The sequence below is a fragment of the Orcinus orca genome, chromosome 10 (assembly GCF_937001465.1).
Source record: "Orcinus orca chromosome 10, mOrcOrc1.1, whole genome shotgun sequence".
In the NCBI taxonomy this organism is placed as follows: Eukaryota; Metazoa; Chordata; class Mammalia; order Artiodactyla; family Delphinidae; genus Orcinus; species Orcinus orca.
In genome coordinates, this window is record NC_064568.1 from 19,486,922 (window position 1) to 19,506,682 (window position 19,761).

General features: G+C 42.7%; 1 protein-coding gene across 9 annotated transcripts in view; it reads left to right on the forward strand.

Moving 5' to 3' along the window:
* The window catches only part of FOXP1 (forkhead box P1), a 502,464-nt gene that overhangs the window by 391,289 nt on the left and 91,414 nt on the right, over positions 1-19,761 (forward strand). For 7 of the 9 annotated variants that reach the window (XM_049715811.1, XM_033424880.2, XM_049715807.1 and 4 more), the window contains 2 exons: positions 14,506-14,643; positions 15,700-15,786. In XM_049715811.1, the coding sequence (XP_049571768.1) occupies positions 14,506-14,643; positions 15,700-15,786 (225 nt within the window). Of the gene's footprint in view, positions 1-3,266; positions 3,416-14,505; positions 14,644-15,699; positions 15,787-19,761 lie in introns of those variants that run through there. The other 2 variants (XM_033424888.2, XM_033424885.2) reach the window with 2 other exon arrangements.

The following is a 19,761-nucleotide window of genomic DNA, read 5'->3' on the forward strand; positions in this document are numbered from 1 at the left end:
TACATTCTCAGCTCTGAATGGGCAGTAAAACCTTTCACTTGCTTCTGCGTTCAAGGCTAGGGCTCAGCAGAACCAAATAAAATACATGATTTGAGTCCCAGGTGTGTTATTTGGTGGTTAGAGTTTGGTGTGGGATCATAGTAATCTGTTCTTAAGTACACAGCCAGCTGCACAATGGACTCATTTAGCAACTGACAGGTTTCTTAATATGTGGTGTTTGAACAAGGGCTGTATCTGTTGTGGGTGTTAGGATGTGGGCATCAAAAATATTTTTCAGTAGGGTATTTAGCATTTCCTTCACTCTTCCTTCAACATTAGCCCTTCCCCCCCCCCCCAGGTATTCATTTTATATTATCATGGCCTCTCTTTTTCTGGAACTATTCAGTGTCTTGCTTCCCCTTGTGGCCCGTGGAGCTGGGTGTGTTTGATTCTTAGACAGGGAAAAGAAAAAAAAAAATCACTTTGCCTTTCTGAACTTCAGCTCCCTCCTCTGTAAAATGGGGATTGCAATTTCTGTTCACATTGTGACAACTAAATGAACCCCTGTGGCTGAGTAACCCATTCTAAATAAGCCTGCCCCTCAATCCAGATTTTTCTAAAGCTCCCGCAATCCAAACGTCCAAATGCTGCTGCTTTTATTTTTATTTTATTTATTTTTTGGCCTTTCTGACCCAGCCTTTCCAAAATGACCTGGCACTCATAGAACAAATGGCATTGACTAGTCTTCTAAATCACTGCACCTTGTAACATTTATATTGGATTCCAGCCATTGAAAAGTTCCAGTTCTCACTGAATCCCAGACACAGGGCAGGTAGACAGGGACCACATGGAAAGGGATCTTTTTTTTTTTTTAAGTTTTTTGTTTTCAAAATATTTATTTGTCTGCGCCAGGTCTTAGTCGAGGCACGCGGGATCTTCGTCACGGCATGGGAACTCTTAGTTGCGGCCTGTAGGATCTGGTTCCCTGGCTAGGGACTGAGCCTGGGCCAAATAACCGAAATGCGTTGGGAGCGTTAACCAAAATGGCCTGGGCCTATAAAACTTATCCAGGTTTATCTCTGATGGTACATTTCCTTGCCTAGAAGTAGCCTCTGAGTCACCATGTCATGTTTGGAGAGAGGGTGGGAAGGGCTCCAGGTGGCCTCTGCTTTTGCTAAGCTACTTTGTCCCCTCCCCCCTCATCCAAACCATCAGTCCTGGAAACACCACCTCCCCAAGGGGCCTTCCCAGACCTCTCCTGATCCACTCATCTCCCCCTGCTCTGTGGTCTCATGGTGCTTAACGCCACCACCATGCAATTTAGTATTTGTGTAAGCACCGCATTGCATCACTCTCTAATTATTTTGTGTGAGGCTGGACTCCACAGCTGGGTCACAAGCTTCTGTAATGTTTGTTGTTTGCTTGTTTGGATGCTCCCAGAGACAATTCGCTTACAAACGGAGACCTGCAAAGGAGGTGGGCCAACTTGTAAAAGCATGCTTGAGTTTTATGGATGCCTCTGAAAGAAATGGTCTTTAAAAAAAAAAAAAAAAGAATTGCTTCTTTAAAGGGCACCCTGATGTTGTTCACAGACGTTAAATCTCTAATGAATTTTAACACCTTTGAAAAAAATGTGGATTTTTGAAATGAACATTTCTCCTCTCTCCCTGTGCCTTGGTTGGAGAGAACTTCCTATATTTTTATTTCCTGTCTTTGGGGCCCTGCCAGCCCCTACGGAAGGAGGGCCTTGTCTCTTTAAGAGTCAGAACTCTACTGATTCATGGTACACTGGCAGATTTAAGGCCCCTCTCCCCAAAAAAGAATGCCTTGGTTCTCTGTTGAATATTCATGAGAGGGTGGGGTCACATTTTTGTGACCTGAAAAACTTCCATTAATAAATTTGTTTTCTGACACAAAAACACTTTAGGGTGGAGCTCGATCAGTGCTGCACCCATTTAACATCTGATCATAAGTTGACAGTCAACTGGCGCTTTTGTCTCTTTTGCTGGCGGATTAATGGGGGAATTGTCTGCTCCCGAGCTGACCTGATTGAAATTCAGGCATTTGCTTGATCGGAAATACTATCAATATGCTTTCTGGTTTGTAGTAACCTGCGTTAACACCTCAAATGGAAAAATACTTTCAAGTAAAACCGAAATTAGTGGAGTAGGATTTGTGGCCTTTTTTTTTTTTTTAATTGAGGGAAAATACGTAATCATTAATGTCACGACTACCTTTCCTCGAATATTTTTAAGAAAAATAATTTAAAAGTTAGAGTTTTGTTTGTTTGTTTTGTAAGTATAGGCCAAAAAGTTTTCCCCTAAATTGAACAAGGGTAAATTAGAGAAGTGATTCTAGAGCTGCCGAAAATGACTAAATTAACCTGGCACCGAAATCGGGCCAGTTGAGCCCACCAAGTTTACACTATTGGTGACTTTTTTTTTTTCCTCACACTGTACTCAGCTTTAAACAGCATTAAGGAGCAGTGACTAATAGAGGTCATCTTCAAGTGCTCATGGAGAGTAGCCTGTGTTGATGTTGTTGTATAAATAAGAACGGAATTTAGAGAATTATTTCTTAGCGAAAGAGTGGCAGATGCTTGCTTCAGCAGCTGTCGTTCTAGAGGGCAAGGAGCTTGGTTCAGCAACGAGGTACGTTGGTTGTTATTTATTTCAACCCCCGTGTCGGGTTCGTTTTCCTCTGTGCGCACAAGCACACTCCGGCGAACCCGGCTCTTGGAAAGAAAAGGGGGGAAATAAAAGAGGCCAAGGCTGGGTTAAACCAGGGACGTGAAGCGAAAGTTCTCCCGCAAAGGCCGTTTTCGAGGAAGTTCTCCTGCGCTGCCTTTGAGCCCCGCATCCCCTTCCGATTCTAAACAGTTGCTCCGAGCAGTCGGGGTGTGCGCCGGACGCGCCGGTTCCCCTGCGTTGCCGCTCGGGTTGCTCTGAAAGGCCGGGACAACTCTTTGTCAGTTTCCAAGAGGAAACAAACACAGCCACCCCACCAAAAAGCCCCGACCCGGCAGCCCCGGCCGGAGGGAGAGATGCGCGCCGCGCCCGGCTTCCCAGACGTCAGCCGGAGGCGGGTCAAAGGGTTAACAGCAATTAAGCGGAGTTGCTCCCGAAACAAAAGCCGGGTTTCAGCAGAGCGTGATTTCACCTGCCGCGCGGAGGGGGGCCGGGGGGCGCGGGGCGCGGGCCGCGGAGCCCATTGTGTGGGGCGCGGCGCGGCGCGGGGTGTTTAGAGGCGGGTTGTGATTGGTGGAGCAGGGCGGGGCGGGTGGGCGCGGCGCGGCGCGTCTTGTCAGCCCGCGAGCCGGAGCGCCCCTGCGCGCGTGCAGTCCGCCTGCACGCCGAGGCCGCCGGACCCCACGCCCGGCCCGCGCGGGCGCCCTGAGCCGGCTCCGCGCGCCTGGCGGCTACATGGAGAGTGTCAGGTTGGTCCCTGTGATTGATCTTTGCCGTTCTGCTCTCCTTCCCCGGGCTCCGCGGTGCCAGCTTCCTGGGGCCTCGCTGGGGAAGGCAGGAGCGCCCGAGGGTTTCTAAGTTGAGTCTTTTGGAAAAAAAAAAAAATAATAATAACCATCGCTGTTTATCAACTTGGGTGGGAGTTGCGCTCTGGAAGTGGAGGCGGGGGGAGGGAGCGGAGGGGTGGGAAGAAGCAGCTCCAGGCCTGTGGGTCCTGGAAGAGAGAGATTTCCCCCCCCCCCCCGTTTCTCTCTTGCTCTCCCTTTTTTAAAATGTTCATGGGTGGGGTGTAGTTGAGAGTTGAAGGAAGTCCTGCTTGTGTTTTGCTCTCGCGCTCTCGCTCGCTCGCTCTTTTTTTTTTTTTTTTTTTTCGTTTGCTACTGGTTTTCTGCCGTTCTGGCCTTCAGGCAGCCACTTTGGTAAAGCCCTCGCCATCACTCCATTCGGGGGACGTTTCTGGGGTGTGATTTATGTCACTTTCAGAGCGTGTGACATATACAAGGAGCCTTCCATCTCAGTGTAACCCGTGTGGATGTTTCTTTGCTGCTGATAGTTTGTTTCTATATCTGTCTAGGCTATTTTCAGCTTAGCTGTTCAAATTCAAGGAGTTCACACACAGTCACGGGGGGGGGGGAGGGGGACGAATAAAGCCGCACACAGAAAAGGGCAGGCTGGCGGAGGGACACTCAGGCAGGTTTGGACGTCTCAGCTGTCTTGTATTACTTTGCTGGTTAATTAAGTAGTGAGTGGGCTTTGGGTTAGGACGCGCAGCAGACTGAGGAATTGTCAGGGGGTGCTCCCATCCGAACCGGCTTTGAATGTAGCTACCTCAACTGTCAGAACTGCCTGAAAGACGGTCAGTGGAAACGAGACTTTCTTGGTTCCCCCCGCCCAAGTGTCGTGATGGGAAGGAGGGGACCTTTAGGAAGTGGGTGGTAAAGTTTTAGAGCAAAGTACATATAGACTCTTTCCTCTTTGGGATTAACTCCTTCAGGGCCTGCCGGTTCGGAGTAAAATATCTAATAATTTTATACTCTTGTCCACACAGACCAAATGTTCTAATCAAGCCAATTTAAAAATGCAAATCACCTAATTTCCATAGATTCCAACACTCTGAAAGTGACACGTTTGGGGGAAAAATTAAGCCTAATAACAGGAAATGTGACTCATACTATCAGTGACTAATCTGCTTAAGAAAAAAATAAGTTGCATTTATTTTATTAGGAAGTCAGTGTTAAAGAAGCCATTTTTTTTTAACTTCAAATCGAGTGAAGTTTTTATTTTAGAGGCGGCCTTTTTAATGCCTTTTTTTTTTTTTTCCATTTGTTTGTAATAGATTTTCCAAGAGGAATGCTCGGTCAGAGCTGGTTTATGTGGTAAAGTGTTCAGGCTAGCATGTCATTGTCAGAAACCTTAAACAGGATCACATTAAGATTCTAGGTTAGGATCTGTTGCTGTTATTGTTGTTTAAAAGAATACAAAGCTTTCTCGAATATTAAGACTCGTCACTAAGTAAACCGAATGAAGGCTGAAGCACATTCTCCTAATTGATGCCCTTCGCTTACATTGAAAAAAGGTCTACTTCTATTTACGTGATTCTTTGTAGCTGCCTGACACATTTCAGTGGAAAGTGTGTAAAAATGAAACCAAAATACAGACTGCCTACCCAGAGACACTGGCTGACTTACTCTAGGATGTGATAGAGCTGAACTGAAAACGGATTGGGCTGACACTTGATAATCAAAGTTGATTTATTGTTCATTAGTACTGCATTAGCCCTTTCAGGCAAGACAGTTATTTGTGTAGTGGCCTGTCAAGAGTAAGACTGTGAGCACCTGTCATTTCTAAGGCATGAGATAAGCAACCAGATATTCAGCTGATGCAAATAAAAATACGTTGGACTAGGTAAAGGACCACATGATCATAAATTTTTTCTTTAAAAGAAGAGAGAGCAATCTGTAAGAAGAAATCTATTAACAATATATATATATTTTTTACCCTAGGGACTGCTTATAGTATGAAAGTAATGGGCTTTATGCTCTCTTATTTGCCTCCAGAACTTTCTTTTCTACCCATATGTGCAGCTCATTTGTTAACAAGTTGGTCAGTTAAGGAAATGAGGAGCATAACATGTCAATTCTTTAATCTGAGTAATTCAAGAAAGGTAGGCTTCCCATTTGTGTTGTGTTTTTAAATAAACATATTTCATTAAATGAAACTCTCCTAAGCATGGGCTGATTATATGAAGATGTGATGACATCATAGCTAAGCTATGCTAATGTCGGATAATAATGTCAAGGGCAGTTTCTGCAACGTGTTTCACTCTCGATTTTTTTCTTCCCTCCCTGGAAGGGAATGATCTCATGACATACAATAGAAAACAACCTAAGTGTCAAAAGAAAACAAAATTAGTGAACTTTTGTCTGCAGCCATAGAAACGCGGATTAACTCATATTTTTCCAGAGGACGGAATGGAAACATTCTGCAAGAGGCTATATAGTGTATTGTCTTCTCTGAATTTTCATTTGACAGGGATTTTAGAGGCTGTGATCTTAATTAAATCTCAACTAGCTGAAGTAATGCATCTAAAGGCATGCAGTGTTGCGTAACCTTGCTCAGTTGGTAAACCATAAATTATCGGAAAGCTTGTGATAGGAGTGGTTGGCCTGAATTTTGTTTGTTTGTCTGTTTACAGTCAAATGTACTGTAAAAACAAAACCCTCACCGTCACTGCCTTGTATTTGCAAGTTGACAGGAGCTGTCACTTGAAAGATAAACTCTTTCATGACGCTGACCAGTTCTGCAAACTTTTCAGCCAACCTCCACACAATTGCAAGATACAGTGAAATTAAAATCCAGATTAATTAAAAGCAATGTAATTTCAGATTTATCTCAGCTGAGTAAGGGGGCAGAAGTGTGCTGGTGTTACAGGGTTTTACTGAGACAATCAGGAGACGGTAGTGTGACGAGCTTCTTAGCTTGAACTAAAATGTGAATAAAATTTGGCCAAGAAAAGGAGATTGAAGAAATTTATTTTACTCTGTGGCTTAGTTGTAGATGAACACCACAAAGGGGAAACTTAAAACTATCCTCTTAGGAGTTTGGCAAATAGAATAATGCGAGTCCACTGCAGGTACTTCTTTGTGATTTATTAGCGAGGGATGAGGCAGCAACAGTTGACCAGAGAAGGTTGGAGTAAATAAATACATAGTGTCTGGTGTGTGTGTTACGTGTTAAAATGCATATGAATTTGATGACAAGGAGTTACAGTCATTTAATAGTTATTAACTAGTCCAGATCTTACAAATTCTACTAGTGCTTGTAAATACTAGGTTATTTACTTTCAGTGTCTTTTAAACAGATGTGTTTTTTTACTGCTGCATTTTTTGGTTCATATGTATGCTCTAGTAGAAGCAGCCATCTACACATAAAAATTGAGAAAGCTATCGTGTGATATATTGATTTTATATATCTTTGTACGTAAGATTTCGTAAAAGACTAGGAGTTATGTTGCTGGTAAGCTGTAGCTCTCCGGGGGCAGAGAAAGACTATAGCTTCGTGTATACCTGCATGGCTGGGTTTGGGGACAGACATGAATTTGGTTTGGTTTTGATGAAAGATTTCTGTTCTTGGCAATAGCATGAGATTTCTGGACATTGGTTTCAGTCATTTCAAAGTGTGCAGTACTTTTTTTTTTTTCCCCCTCCTCAAAAATGGCATTCTAAATTCAGTTTTATTTACTCTTTTTTAAAAAGAGAAAACTCAGCTACCTCTTAGCTAAGCAGTCTTCTACAGATGCTGGGAACTTGAACTATCTGGAGAGACCTGAACTGGGCCTCTACTTGAGGACTGTTGGAATAATCTCTGAGTCTTTCTTCCTACCTGACAGCTGTTTGAAGAGAAATTAATTTAGAATGAGAGAAATAAATATTGAATACATGCACTGTGCCTCCTTTTCAAATCCGGTTGAAAGCAACGAATCAATGAAGTTGCTGGCTAAATGTGAGGGTGCACTTTTTTGGGATACCTTAGTATCATGTTTTAATTTTTAAGCTTTATCAGGCCCTTAAATCTGAAACATCATTGTTCAAATAACTGAGAACAAGGTAAATCAACAACATCAAAAAGGTCGGCTTCTGTGATTTCTCAAGGGCTTGTTATTTTGTACTTCCCAATTCTATTTGATGTCTTGACAAAACAAGATGACACAGGGGAGAATACATTAAATTTTGATTTTTTTCATCTAACTTGTTACTGTTGTGGCAGCTTAATTTCTTTTACTTTGTCCTGAAGATGGCTTTTTGTACAATTACTCTAATTGTCACACCACTTCATGCGTGTGGGTCTTCATGGCTTTCCCATTAGCCTTGATTTTACTGGGCATTTTTGAACATGTTTTGGCCTTTATCACATAGGGAGCTTTGGGTTGGGCTTTGTCTCCATTAGAAATAAATCAGTGAATGGTGAGATTGTCAAAGAAGCAACTGATGCTTTCCCATTAGAATCTAATTTGCACCCCTTAGCTTAACTGTGATAGATAAGGTAAAGGTGTTGGAAATAGGCAGGAGAAACTACATAATTTGAGAAACAGAAGTTATAATTCTGAAAAAAAGGGGAAAGAAAGGGTGATTGCACCCTCAGTCAGGCCTTAAAAATGTTGGAATGATCTAATTTTGGCCTACCTGCATGTTTAAATCCAACTAAAATCCCCCCCTGTATCTCAGTAAATAGTAAAATATATATGTATATATATTAATTATATGTATATGATGTATATTTTTTCGTAGTTAAGCATCCTGTGATATTTTCTGTGCTGGTTAAAGCATGAAGAGCTGTCCATTTAATTCTTAGTCTTAGAAAAATGTTCGATGGGCAAAAGATCAACATTTAACTTTTCTTCATTTAACAGTATCCGTTGATCTCCAGCTGCATCTCCAAGTTGTCTTTCCTTATTCTAATCATCTGTGTGTGTCAAAGAGGATGGATACAGTTGCCTTCCCTTTCACTATTTTTGAATAATGCTTCAATGTAAGGGAGCTTATGTAGCCAAGGCCTCTTCTTTTTCTCTTCAAGAGCTAAAGATCTGTGGGTAGAGTCTATTCTGAGGTACCTTCTTGGAATAATTCTCCCCTCCTCTTCTGTACAGTACTTAAAAGACGATTTTTGTTGTTGTTGTTCATATAAACTGTCAGAGCAGGTTTGATCCACGTGCACTAAGTTTTTTCCATCCCTCCTCCGAGAGAGAGACTGAGGAAGGAAGAGGGGGCATTTTTCTAGATAATAATAATAATAATAATAATAGTTGCTAGGTTGAAAAGATCAGGGCTTATTGGATGATTATTTTCACGTGTAGCTTCCACTGTTTCCTGTATTTAACAGTCACTAATGGGAGAAGCGCTTTAATTTGTGTAAACTTTACATTTTTATGCAAATGAAGCTGATATTAGAGCTAAAACAGTTACGCTGGCGCCTAGTGGAGTAACCTTGTGTGTGGGGGGGAAATGTGAGAGGAGAGCAGTGGAGGTCCCACAGATGCCCGTGCTGTAAACAAATATGAATTTATGCCACTTTTTACAATTTAGAGACAAAAGAAGAGCTCAGAGAGCGTTGCCAGGATTGCTTATTAGGCTTGATAACCTGAAATAACTCCTGATTGGCAGGCAAGTCTTGGCCATACAATTCTTCCTGAAGGAAGGATAGCCTTTCTTGATAGAATGTAATAAACAAAATGATAAAAAATGAAACGCTAATTGCATTTTAAAGAGGTCTTTTTTTTTCTCTAAAATTTTAATAGGTGGTTGTATTGTTACTGAGAGAACAGTTATGCTAATGACTGACTACTTAGATGATTTTGCATTAATATAATAACCATTACCTGCCTTAATGCTTTGTACAGTATTGTGGCAAAATAGCGAAGCCTAAAAGAGTTATACAAAAAAACAGAATTCTATAATGGAACAGAATTATACTTTCCACGTGAATAGCATGCTTTTTTTTTATTTTTTGAAGACTGAAATATTATGTCAGAAATGTATTTTCTTTCCTACTTTACATGGTATCTGTGGCTTTTTGGGTTTTTGTGTGTCTGTGTGTGTGTTTCTTCTTCTTCTTTCTAAACACCATGGGGAACAGATAGAAGCTTCCTAACTTTTTTGTTTGCCGATATATCAGTTGTATCCATTCGGTTATTAATTATGAAAACTGTTGTCTTTCATCGGGGGGGGGGGGGCTTGCTGTTTATTTTCTTTTATACAGGCTTGCTTCCACGTGATCCTATCAAATTTGACATAGGTGTGTGTGTGTGTGTAGCCATTTTCTTTGGTTTTGTTTTGATGTTCTGGAGCATTCTAATTTAATTCATTTTGCTCTTACTTGATGAACCAAGTGACACTGCCTTACCTGGTCAGTTATCATTAAAACGCAGCCCGAGGTCTAGAAGGGACTTAAGTTTCTTGGGACATCCACGAGGTGAATAACCAGAGATGAAAAGTAGTTTCTAAATTCTTAATCCAGAGAAATGGAAATATAGCAGTATTTAAAATGTTTTTATCTTCTCATTTGCATTATTTGTACACATAGCAATTATGAGAAACGCTGAGGTCCAAAAATCTATGTGTGTTTATACCTGGCAGCATTTCCTTGGAGTTATTAACGTGCGTGTAAACTAAAGAGAAAGAAAAAGAAAGGATAACATGTTATTTTCAGTATTTATATTGTGTCATCTCCCCTCCCACCCAATTCCTCCAATTGTGTCCTAGATTAGAAATCAGTATTGTTTCTATGGGTGTTTTTATTTGTTTGTTTGCTTTTTAGATTTTTTTCTTCCCCTTCCCCTTACCTACCTCTCCCTGTTGAGGATGGAGGAGAAAAATAAGCCATATTATTTTAATACTCTTCTAGCGTTCAGATGATATAAAGCCATTTGGAAGTAAAAGAAAACTGTATCAGGCAGAATTTACACAGCACTGGATGGGCTTTTCACAGCACTTATTGGTGCAGAGGACCTCTCCCCAGTGGCTGGTAGGAAGGTAGCAGCAGGCCCACACCAGCAGCCGTGTCCCAATGGCCCCAGCACAGCTGTCCGGCTGCCATGTTCGCAGGTTTGTGTGCACCTGGGGTGGGCCACACCCAGTTGGTATCAGTCAGCAGTGTATCAACCAATTCTTTTTTTTTTAATTCATGACTTCCCCTTGAAACTCAACTAAAGAGTGTTAACTGTGTGTGTGTGTTTAAATTCAGTTTTGTATGCTAGCATTCTTTAAATGTCTGCCAGAAGTTTAATTTGAATTTCTGATCCCTGAAGGCAGCTAGACAGAATCATTCCCGTTCTTCATAAATTGCCTTCTATGATTCATTGTTAACTCATAAAACATACTCATTTCTATATACTCAAACAGTTAAGGTAGTTACAGTATCGGGGATACAGGTCTTTTTTTTTTTTTTTTTTTGCATTATATTTAAATTGTCATTTGAGGAAGAAATCGAGCATTAGCTTGAACTCCTAGTTAAGGCATGAGCCCCGTACCACACAAAACCTCAGAAATTAATGTTTTTATCTAAAGGAGGGTAAAGGAGGTGCATGGAATTGCGGGGGGGGGGAGTTTAGTTTCGACTGAATACTCTGAAAGAGGGGCTCATAAATATTAGAGTGCTGTAGTTAAAAACTCACATGACTGCTTTAAATACTATTGATTTAAACCACTGGCTAGATTTTATGAATCAAAGTGTAATTTCGAAGCCTTGGCCATATTTCTCAATGCTGAAGCAATCTCTCTTGTGTGCCTGTACCTGCTTTCCAGACATTCAACACAGGATTAAATGATAGTAGTTACAGTGATCAATAGGTTAAGACCAGTACAATCACTCTTGCCGCTAATGACCTCAGTAGTAATGGGCAATAAAGTGTGGGCTGTAATAGCCTCTCGCTGGTACCGCATGCCCTTTGATTCCCAGTATTAGGAGGGACTAGCTACATGAGAAAGTTAGACGTCGAGAGCTAAGGCAGTGGATATGTAGGCTATAATTCTTAACTATTTAAAGCCCCACACTGTGCTCAGATTTTTTTTTTTATTTTTTATTTTTCCTTTTCCCACCCCACAATGGTTTCTGGTTCATTTGGCTATGTTTGCGGAAGCTTTCCTTAACTGATTTTCATGACACGTTGGAGGAGGAACTTTGGGAAAATCTTAGTTTTATTATGTTTATAAATGAAGCTCGAGCCCACTTTGGAAGCTCAGAGCGAACTTGTGTGAAAATGTGGTTTCAGAGAGGAAAAGCAAAGTTAAGGCCGTCAGGATCTAAGAGCCCACTTCTGATTATTCAGAGACCGGTCACCGGGCTGGAGGATTACTCAGGCTTCTCGCCCCTTTCCCTCCTTTGGCTGTGCCTGCTGCTGCTTTAAGCATCTGATTACTTGTCACCACCTCCGTCGAGATGTCCAAACGGAAAAAGGAGAGGAGACTCAAGTTCGTTTTACTGTTCTGTAACATGATGACAAAAATTGAATAAATAACTCTGGGAAAAGGAGATTTAAACTGTTGACTGTATATGAGGGTTTAAAAATTAGCTGTGTATGTAAGTCCTTTTTTAAAACTTTTCAGATCTGTTTTATTGAAGCATAATTTACCTACATAAAATGCATTTGTTTTAAGTATACAGTCGGAAGAATTTTGGCAATTGTATCCATCCTCTGTGACCACCACCCCAGCCAAGATAGATGGCATTTCCATCACCCCCAGAAGTTCTCTGGTGCCCTTCTCTTGCATAGGCTCTCCATAGTCCTTTTAAACATTATGAGCAAGAGATTGTTTCTATGATGGTTTCTGTTGTAACACTGTTAATTTCACGTTCATCACCAGCTTAGATCTTAACACCACCCTGTTCCTGTCTGTTTTCCTGTTCATCACCATCAGAAATTTGGCTCAAGAATATTTATATTGTACATCATCCAAGAAACGCAGGGGAAAAAAGAAACCTTAAACATGGTTCTTTTGTTTGCTTAATCAAACCTCCCTGTATGATGATGCAACTCTCAAGGAAAAGTAAACTTCTATTGTGATACGTTGGCTTTCGCAGCTCAAAAGATAGAGATTGGCACCCAATAGAGATTGAAAAATTCAAAAAGTTTCTGCTGTATGAAGACAGAGTCGACTAATTGGAATGAATTTCTAGGTGGTTAGATGTTTTGATCATGTCTTCTTGGTGTTTGTCCTAGATTAAATGCAAGTTCACTGTTCTAATCATTGGTGATATTTCGTGCTGCGACGTATCTTTTTAAAAGGATAATTTATCCACTCATATACATCTGTCCCTGTTTGCATATAAAAATATTCAGACATGCCCATCTGTTTAAAATTACAGTGTGTCTACATCTATGCTTAAAAGGCCACTGCAATAGGAAGAATTCATTGATGACCTTCCAGACTAGGGTTAATGAAAATTTTCAAATGTTCCAGCTAGTGTTTTCCAAACAATGTGAAACTTGTCCATAAACATCCCCACACACAAAACATGCCCGCAACAACGGTGGAGGCTGTTCACTGTACGTGAATCTGACCTTCAGGAACCTTTTTTAGTTCATCAAAATTAGTGATGCTGAGAAATCGGGACATCAGTGCATAATGACTGTGAAATTAGGAATGAGAGCTCGCTATGCAAATGACAGGACAAATCATGTGAAAAGTCAAGATAAACTGCATATTAAGACATTATGTTACATAAAATTAATACTGCATCTCTCCCTTTTGCTTACTGCTCCCCTGAAAGATTTTTAAATTCTTTTATCTTCTAATCAGCTATTGTCTGCTGGGTTTTTTTTTTTTTTTTTTAAGTGGCACACAGGCAAAGTGCAAAACATGTTATTACCTTTTATTGTAATACATGAGATGACAGCAGATCCTTTTTAACAAAGTATATCCTTTACTGCTTCTCGCTTCTTGCTGTCACATGTTTGATTAGAAACCAAAGAAAAGTAAGGTGGTTAAATATTACTGTTAGAAGACATACAGGTTTTGTCTTTTCTTTCATTGTTTTTTTTTTTTTTCCCCTTTCCTTATCTTTTTATTTGGTGTGTGTGGGGGGGTTAATTTTTCATGAAATAGTCTTCTTGTATTACGGGGCCTGACAAAATGGTTCTCGTGTAGTCTGCAAATTAAACACAAGTGCAGTGATTATTTTGAATAGCTAAATTACATTCTAGAAAGCTTGCAGAATTCATAGCATTGTCATTAGGTATCCGCTTGAATACAATTTGTGTAACCTTGGCCAAGACAGCCTGTCATTTTAATGTCAGTGTTTTATCTGAACAAGACATCATCCTTTCAGATACAGCGTGCAGGTTCCTTGCAGAGATGCCCGTGCAGAAACGTGTTAACAGTTGCAAATATGAAATGCTATCAAGTTCATCACTGTAGCTGTTTGTCACTGAAATGTCATGGAAAGCAGCTTTTAATGGTATCGCACATAATATGAAAGAATTGAGACATCTGTGTGCTGGGTGAATAAGGAAGGCTAAAAGGCATCAGAGGAAGGGTCTGTGCTGAAGTTCGGAAGGTGCATTCAAGGTTCAGCTGTCCACAAGACTCAGCGTTCATTGATTGTTCTTAAAACCACTGTCCACAGAGGAAGGGGATCGTATTAGCTCCAGCCGGGAAAATACTGGTTCCTGTTTGCCTTCTTCCCTAAAACAAAATTCACATTGGCGTTAACGTGCTACATCTCACTATGACCAAAGACTCATTCTTATTAAGAAACTGAGATCATACTAACCTCACTCCAGGTAGCATTTATTAAGCCTTTACTCCTTGTTCGTTTACCAGACCATCGGGAGCCCTTGTCAGCGGCTACAGGGTTTTCTTTTATTTTTCTTTATTTAAAATCAATGTGCCTGATAGATTAAATAGGGTTTGTGGCTGCATCCCCTCTGGATAGATGCCCTGCACTTGGGAAATTGGCCAGTCCTGGAAGCAGGCTGATGCCGGTCAGTCCCTGGACCCGGAAGGCTGAGTGCTGCGGGCGTGCAATTTCCTGGCTTCCTATTTATCCTTCGTTAACGTTCTAGGTTCCCGTGTCAGTGGCTATGATGACACCTCAAGTTATCACTCCCCAGCAAATGCAGCAGATCCTCCAGCAACAAGTGCTGAGCCCTCAGCAGCTCCAGGTTCTCCTCCAGCAGCAGCAGGCCCTCATGCTTCAGCAGGTAATGGTCCTTCCTCCTCCCCCAGCATCCCGTGGCCCCTTGGGGCCCGTCCCTCCTCTCAGGATTCCCCTCACCTGAGCAGCTCCTTTGCCCGTCGAAGAAGCGTAAGCAGAGCAGGGAGGGTGGGGCAGGACGCAGCATCGGTCCCTGGGTGATCGGTTGCATTAGCATCTCTGAAAGAGAGGGACCCTGCCAAAGCCACGAGGGTTTGGGCCTGGAGAGTACCCAATGGACTGAGATTAAGGCTGTAATTGGACTTGGTAGAAATAAGATCTTTTAGGCTTAGGGGGCTTTGCGCTCTTTTATTTGGAAAGCCAGAGGCTTCTAAATGGTGTGAATCAAAGCAAAACAGGGAGCACGTCAGGAGCAGGTTTAAATGTGACAGCTCTTGAAGTCCCCATCTCCACTCAGAAGCTTACAGAAGTTTTCTTTTAAACATCAAGAAACGTCTTGGAGTTGCTTAATTGTCAGGTGTAGAGTTGATTTTACCTCTTCCGTGTTTGCCGATGCTGAAGCGAACTTCCGGTGCCATTGTGCCGTGGGGGCCTCATCGTCGGACTTGATGGACACCTGAACCAAATAGAGGAGACTCGGGACCATAGGGATGGGAGCTGCTGGGGTGAGGCCGTGGGGACGGGACAGCAGAGGATGCTCCCCACGCAGTTGACGTAGACACTGAACACAGGTCCCCAACACCGCCCGAGCCTATCACTTAGCAAGCATGTACGCGATTTGCGGTAGAGATGCACCAGACTCCCTCCGCAAGGGCGCTCTGGCTTTGTTGTACAATCAAAGGTCATCCCTTGCCTTCTTTTAATTAGTTTGTGTAGAAAATGGTATGTTTCTCATCAGTTCATTTTGGAGATTACTTTTCAAACAATAATGCCAAGAAGAGTCAGCGTGCGCTGAAATTTATTGTCGGGTTTCAGACTAAAGGTCAGGCCGTTACAGATAAAAGGGCGCCATTTTTCAAGCCGCAGCGTGTATATGGCGCCGAAAGGGACAGTGGCTTTGGCGCTACCCTCTGTTACTTACCGTCCTCTCTTTCCTTTGTAGCAGCAGCTTCAAGAGTTTTATAAAAAACAACAGGAACAGTTGCAGCTTCAACTTTTACAACAACATGCTGGAAAACAGCCTAAAGAGGTACCGACAATACATATTTTACTTTCAAACCGCAGATCCCAGAGGACTCTCTCGTGGCGATTAAACTGTCATTCATCTCTTAAATGATTGCACAACTGAGCCGACTCTATCGGTTCTCAGCCTTCAGACGGAGAGTTATTGTCCTGTTTTCTTTCAGAGTTTTCTGGGTTCCATTTGCCGGCTGCCACGTATTTTATAACACCACCCCAGGTGTACCTCACGTGGGCACTGGGAAGAGGGATCGTGGCAGAGACTTTAGGGCTGCTTTTGCAAACTGGTACCACTGAGGTCCAGGATCTACCTGGGAGAGGTGAGGTGCACTCAGGGAAATTATACTTGGTCGCACACTTGGTTTCCCCCCACCCTCCCAGCTCAGAGAGCTTGAGTAGGTGGTGATGGCCTTTGCCTTTGGAAGAAGAATCTCTCACCCCAAAAGTCAGAGCGAGATTCAGAACACCCCGATCTCTGTTGAACCTCTTCCTGCAAGTTGCACGGGTCGTAACTGCTAAAGGCAGGCTTGGACTGTTTGTGTTTTCCCAAGAAGAACTCGCGTATCGCAATAGCTTCTACATACATGGTCCTTTGTAAGTGCCCGTAGTGATCACACGTGCCCACCACCCAGTTAGGTGACAGTATTCACTCCATAAGAGGGAAGGCCTTCCCGGGGAGGGTTTCTGTCCCACCTTCTGCGCAGTTCCATGTGGCTGAGGCTCAGTCAGATGGGGGAGTATCTCTGGGCATGTGTGCACTATCGTGACATCTTTCTGCCCATTCCAAAGTTATCCGCTGTCACTTATCTCCTCGTGTTTTCACGGTGGACTCAAATTCTTTCCATTTGAGTGTTCTCCTTGGAATGACAATTCAGAGTTTGATAAACAGGTCCGAATCCCGCTGAACAGCTTCTGTGCTGACCCAGAGGAGGCAGCCACTTGCTTTAGTTTACAGGGAATCCCATCAGGTGACCCCCCCACCCCCACCCCACCCCTGTCCCTCGCAGGAGCCCGGATGCTGAGCTCAGGTGCCGGGAAGTGCTCGTTTTACATCCTGGGAATGAGCCAGCCGTTCTCACTTTGCCGTCTCCTCCCTCTGCACAAATTGGGTACATTTTCCGTGCCCTGCCAAGTTTTCATCCTGGAGTCCTGTTTAGCAGCCTGGGTGGAAACCCCTGCAGAGTAGGGGCAGTTTGGGGGTGAAGGGGAGGAGGCGTTTTAATGAAACTGCTGACACAACCTTAAGTACGGTGGTGCGCTACCGGGTGCTGCTATAATAAAAAAGGGAACAGATTAAAAAGTGTCTAAAATGTAAATCTAAAGGACTAACAGTAATTAAAATGGAAATGGCACAGGGAGGGAAGGCATGTAATTGTGAGATATCACTGTGCAGAAGGCTCTCAGCTTTGTTTTGCTGGCTGTTTTTCTAATTCAGTAGGGCTTACTCATCAGTGGCAGTTCAATGCGCGTTAATGACTCTGGGATTGCAGGCATCACTCTGGACAAAGAAATGATTATTGTGCGGTCAAAAGAAGTTCAAAGACAAGAAGGGAATTTCAGTTTTTTCCTTAGAGATCCACATTCAAGAGCATATAAATTAAGCCAAATGTTAAAAACCACAGTCTGAAAGCTGACTTCAAAGTCACAACTCTCTAATTAATGAACTGCGAGCTTCAGTTTGGACAAGTTGTGGTTTGATGCGCCCATAAATCAACATGACAGGCCTGTTTCACAGTCTCAGACAGTGCTCGTCACTGAGTCACATCAGATGTAAACACAGCAGAAAAAAGAAGGGATATGAAGGAGGTGCAATTGATCAACAGAATTGGTAAAAACCCACTTTTGAAGCACATTATGCATGATCACAGGAAATGGTTACAGCCTCAAGAGGTTTCCCCTTCTGCTGTTGCTTTTTTGAATCAGATTTCTAACAGCCTTCAAAAGGGAGAATAAGAATTATGGAGTTTCTCCCCTGTGGCTCACAGGCAATAACCCCCTGTTGTTATTTTGTGCTTCTTTCTTTTCAAAGGCATCAAAATTTAGTTTTTTAAAGATCTTTAACTCTATATTTGAAGACAAACAAAAAAGGGCCGCACTGTCATTCTTATCAGTTACCGGGGATTGTGTTTTTCCTTTCTGTTGCCACTTCTTATTAACCTCTTATTTGGTCTGTTAGACATAGTTTGGAATGCACGCCTGCATGCTGGGAGAACATGAAAGTTCAGATGAGCTCAGAGGGCACATAAAGAAATATGAAGCCGAAAGTTCCACAGCAGAAGGAAGGATAAAAGTTAACTCTCCCAAATTGCTGCTGTCAGAAAGGGGGCATCTCGGGCACTCAAAGACGATGGTGGTGTCAGAATTTGGGAAGGGGGTTGCCGGGAGAAAGGGGAATACTTTGTATCTGAACCCAGGGGAAGGTGGTTACACTGTAGTAGCATTCGGCATCTCCAGGACACTGCGTTTGTCGTGGTCACCCTTTGCCATCCCTTTCGAAAGGCAGAGATGACGTTGCCTTCACATCCTGAAGGGTGGGTAGACCCAGACCCGCGGGCACGTCTCCTTGGATTCTAGCGGTGTGTTCACACGTGCCACTGGATGTGGCCGAGACCTGTTGTAACAATGATGAGGAGAGCCCTGTTCCCCGAAGGTAAGCGGGGAGCCTCCTGAAATTACCATGCAGGTGGTGGGCCTTGTGTGCTACCATGCAGTAGAGTCACATGGTAGCAATTTCATGATGTGGACTGGTGGTTAGGATTTTAACAAGGTCTGAACTCGGATGTTGACAGATGGAACAAGTATATTAATTTACTGAATCCCCAGTCATTAGTGGCTCATAATTTTTGAATCGGCAGCCCTCCCCCTCTCCCGCCCTTTCCCCTCTTTTGATCGCCTCTGCAGTAAGTCACTTGATCCTGGGCCAGAGCAACGTACTTTAGTCTCTTTTTTTTTTTTTTCCCTAAAGTTGCCTTGAGATGTTTCCTTGAGAAAGTCAGGCCCCACGTTGGGTTTAGACCTAAGACCTTCCTTGGGAGATGGGTGCTCTGTAGCCCCAGTACAGCTGGGATTTAGGTGACGGCTCACGACTCTTGGACGGGACGGGTGTGGAAAAGAGAAGGCAGAATTGATTTTAAGTCGAGCCACAAAAAAAGATCCCATCCTGTGTGGGTGAGGTAGGCTAAGTTGATTGTTTTAAAAGGGCCGTTTGTCCTGGGCAGTTATGACAGTTTATGTTAGGCAGTAGGCAGGAGCGAAGAAAGGAAAACAGACCTTTGACTGCAGCGCCAGGGAGGGGATTCGAAATGCAAGGTTTATCAGGGCATTTTAGCATTTTAACACCGACTACTGACCTGTCCAGGGGACTGCACGGAGACCTTTTTTGTATGCATTCAATTGTGAGAAGTAAACAAACGGGCTCGTATCCTGTGTTTGGTAACTGGGTGGGGAGCACAGTTTGGCAACCAGTGTTGCTTTTAAATTCTTTCTTTGGACAATGGGCCTTGTATACTTTTATATCCTGACTTTTCAAACGCGGACAGCTCTCATGAGCTTTTCCTAGGGATGGCCACAGAGACAACAGAACAGCCATCAGTCATTTTATATAAATACGCAATTTCTAAACATTTCATTTACAGTAAGATGGGAAACACTCTCCCCAAAGTCCAGCACCCTCCCTGCCCCATGATTTTCTACTTCAACAAGAGCTAACTCCTTGATCTTTTGTTGTATCAATGTTATTTTTCTTCTCTTCCGTCCCTCACCCGTTTTTTTAAACGTCGTGAATTAGTATCTGTTGAAGAAGTGAAAAAATCATTTGGACATGAATATAACTATCATTGGCTCTTACATTAATGTGTGAGAACTTGGGAAGGGGTGAAAACAATTGGGTCATTTTATGCATGCTGTTCTTCAAATGAAAACACTGGCTTTTCATTTAAATTTACTTAAAGTTTTGTTGTCAGTGGTATAGAATTTGTTTTTTGGA